Source organism: Frankliniella occidentalis, unplaced genomic scaffold, assembly GCF_000697945.3.
Source record: "Frankliniella occidentalis isolate FOCC.00 unplaced genomic scaffold, Focc_3.1 Scaffold85, whole genome shotgun sequence".
Taxonomy (NCBI): Eukaryota; Metazoa; Arthropoda; class Insecta; order Thysanoptera; family Thripidae; genus Frankliniella; species Frankliniella occidentalis.
The window spans coordinates 760,220-763,053 of record NW_026267214.1 but is presented as its reverse complement, the minus strand read 5'-3'; the positions used below and the strand labels follow the sequence as shown (position 1 = coordinate 763,053).

At 58.6% G+C, this 2,834-nt stretch overlaps 1 protein-coding gene across 1 annotated transcript in view; it reads right to left on the bottom strand.

Annotated features, from left to right (window-relative positions):
* Nucleotides 1-6: 6 nt before the first annotated feature.
* The window catches only part of LOC113217724 (pyridoxine/pyridoxamine 5'-phosphate oxidase-like), a 10,051-nt gene continuing 7,223 nt past the window's right edge, over nucleotides 7-2,834 (bottom strand). The window contains exons 2-6 of the mRNA XM_026437750.2: nucleotides 1,668-1,830; nucleotides 1,392-1,491; nucleotides 1,238-1,312; nucleotides 908-1,107; nucleotides 7-230 (exon numbers count right to left, since the gene is read on the bottom strand). Of these exons, the coding sequence (XP_026293535.1) occupies nucleotides 104-230; nucleotides 908-1,107; nucleotides 1,238-1,312; nucleotides 1,392-1,491; nucleotides 1,668-1,816 (651 nt within the window). The 5' untranslated portion in view covers nucleotides 1,817-1,830 and the 3' untranslated portion in view covers nucleotides 7-103. The remainder of the gene's footprint in view (nucleotides 231-907; nucleotides 1,108-1,237; nucleotides 1,313-1,391; nucleotides 1,492-1,667; nucleotides 1,831-2,834) is intronic.

Genomic DNA, 2,834 nt, shown 5'->3' with positions numbered 1-2,834 from the left:
TAATTAAAAAATGGTTACAAATTGCCTTTTTCCTCTGATTGTTTTAACCTAGTTTTCTAGTATTTACAAAATACTGCTGCAGACGCTTCTTTTCGTCTCGTCCTCATGCTGCGAGTCCTTGGGCTCTCCACTGGCCCGCTTGCCGAGAGAAATGCCGTCCCTGGCAGTCTTCCTCATCCTCGATTTGCTCGTAGAACTCCATGTTGGTGGGGAAAAGCTCGTAAGCCACGCTGAAACAAAACGCACCGTGCATAATTAGTCTTCCCCGACCTGTGATTAGAACCGTGACTCTAATAACCGTCTTCCCGCACGCGTGATTCAGTCTCAAAGTCTAGGCGGTCCTAAGAAACCAAACTCTAACCTGCTCAGCACTGATTTGTTGGGTGTATTGCCGCAAGAGTGGAGTCCCGAGTCCCCCCGCGTCCCCACCCATCGCGCGCAGCGTCCCCTCCCTCCCACACCACGCCCCCCGCAGCGCCAGGACCTAACGTAAGGCGAAACGCAATCCACAGGGTACGTCACGAACGGCAAGCGGGCTGATAAAGAATTCATGCCGAAGCCAAACTTCTTGGACAGCGCGGGTGCCGAGGGACGCAACTAACTTTGGCCGAAATACAGCTGTGCGGTGCTGGTGGCGCGCCCTGGCGGCCCTGGCGGCGCGGCCTACGCGGCGGAAACGTGTCAGGAGGATGGCTCCTCCTGCTCCGCCGCGCCGCGCTCTCCGCCCTCGGATACAGCACCCGGGAGTCTTTTTCCCCCGGCCAACACTGCCAAAAGTAAGTTGTCGCACTCGCTGGCTGCTGCTGGCTCCCTCGCAAAAAGTTTTAATGTCGTCGGTCGGTGGCTGGCGCTGCTGGCGCTGCTGGCGCCGGGTCGCCCTCCCTGGGTCGGGTGCACTGCTACTCACAAGTGGCCGGGCATGGGCAGGCGCTTGCCCTTGTCCACCTCGAGCAGCAGCTGGTCGTGCCGCTCCTGGAGCCGGTCCCAGTCGGCCGCGGCGCCCTGCTCGCAGATGTAGGCCCGGATGCGGCGGTTGGGGATGAGCGACCAGTACAGGTCCTCGTAGGCGGGCGGCTGCAGCGCCGTCACGGACCCGGCCACGCGGACCTGGCGGCGGAGGGGAGAACGCGAGGGGGTGAGAGAGGGGTCGGTTGTCCGGCCGGCGCGGCAGGGCGGGGAGGAAGAGGTGTCCAAACTATCTTTTCTCCCCGCCGCCCCGCACGCCGCTCTCACCCACCTCCCTGGCGACCCTCTGACCCGCGCCGTCGACAAATGCCCAGAGGAATGCGATGCCGGCCCGGGGGTTCTCCGCCTGCAGGACAGAGCACGCAGTAAGTAACAGAGCGGTTCGATACTTTCTGCTCGTGGCACCTCGCCACCGACCTACTCACCAGTTCCCTGCACTTTTTGCTGCGACTGTCCGTGAGGAAGACGAATCTACCCTCGTCCATCCGACGGAAGCACACAGTGCGCGCGCTCGCCCTTCCCGACCTGAACAAACAAAAAAGAACCACCGCAAACTCTAAATGGATTTCCCCTCTTTTTTGCCTATTTGAACAGTGCCGAGCGTGAGTACTGCAACACAACTTCATATCCGGCCACCTTAAACCGGGCAACGGTAATGTTCGCATCCTTGTGCGAGTAGTTAGTCCGCATTCCAAACTAACCTGGTGCTCGTCGTGAGGACGGCGCTGTCGGGCATGACGAGCTGGGCCGCGCGGGCGTCGCGCCTCCACCGCTGGAAGATGCCGTCCGGGTCGGCCTCGGCGCCTTCCTGGACGCGCAGCTCGCTCAGACGCTCGCTCAGTGCCTCCATGCCGGCCAAGCTCCCTAGCCAAATAAAGGGCAACCGCAAGACGCCGACTAATTATTTACGTCTCGTTTGTTGTTTTGTTTCTGTCTTTCTCTTTTCTCGTCCACGTGACGAGGACGTCGCCGGAACGCTCTCAGGGGGAAGGGAAGAGGGGTGGCGCCGGTCAGGACCACCCTCCCTCCCTCTCGCGCGCACCCCCCGATAGACGGGGCTTCCCCTCAGCCGCTCCCCCTCCCTCCTTCCGGCCCCTCCCCTCGCCCGCCGTGTCTCCTCAGTCAGACCCGCAGCACATGTGAGAGTTCCTTAAGCAGCGCGTAGTCAATGTAAACTTGGCAATGGACTGCCGCCGCGCCGCTTCCGCGGGCGGCGCGCGCCTCGCGCCGGCAAACAAAGGGTGCGCCAGCCAGACGAACGGAAGTTATGGCAATTATAACAGCAAACTTCTCTAAATCCTCGGCTTGATCCGCGCCGCCGCCCCGGGCCCCGGGGAATGGAATTCCCTCGCCCGGGGAAATAATGGCGGTGCCGTATCTGTCGGGCCCCGGCTGGCGCGGAGGCAAAGCACGCAGCAGCACCCACCAGGTACGCTGGAGGTACCCTGGAGGTACCCTGGAGGTACCCTGGAGGTGCCCTAGGGTGCGGCTTATTTTGACGATTTTGGATTTCAAACTTGCATCACGGCTTTTTCTTTTCCTTTTTATATTTGAAGCACAGGAAAAAAATCCCATGGCCCTGGGATAAGGCTAACCCGTGCCGCATCTTACGTCTAGATTTACATGTAATTCTTATGGGAAAAAAGCATTAGAATCGAAATTTACATCATGCAGGCCTCCACTGCATATTTTTTGACAAACTCGTGCAGAAACGCTATCCTCTAGCGATAACAAACCCGGCGATGTGTCACACATGATCTTTCACTGTACAGTTAATGCGGTCTGTGGCACAAATTTAGGCAAATTTTCATCATTTTAATGAAAATTGCGAATGTAAACCTCATGAACTCTGCTGTTAGTAATCATGT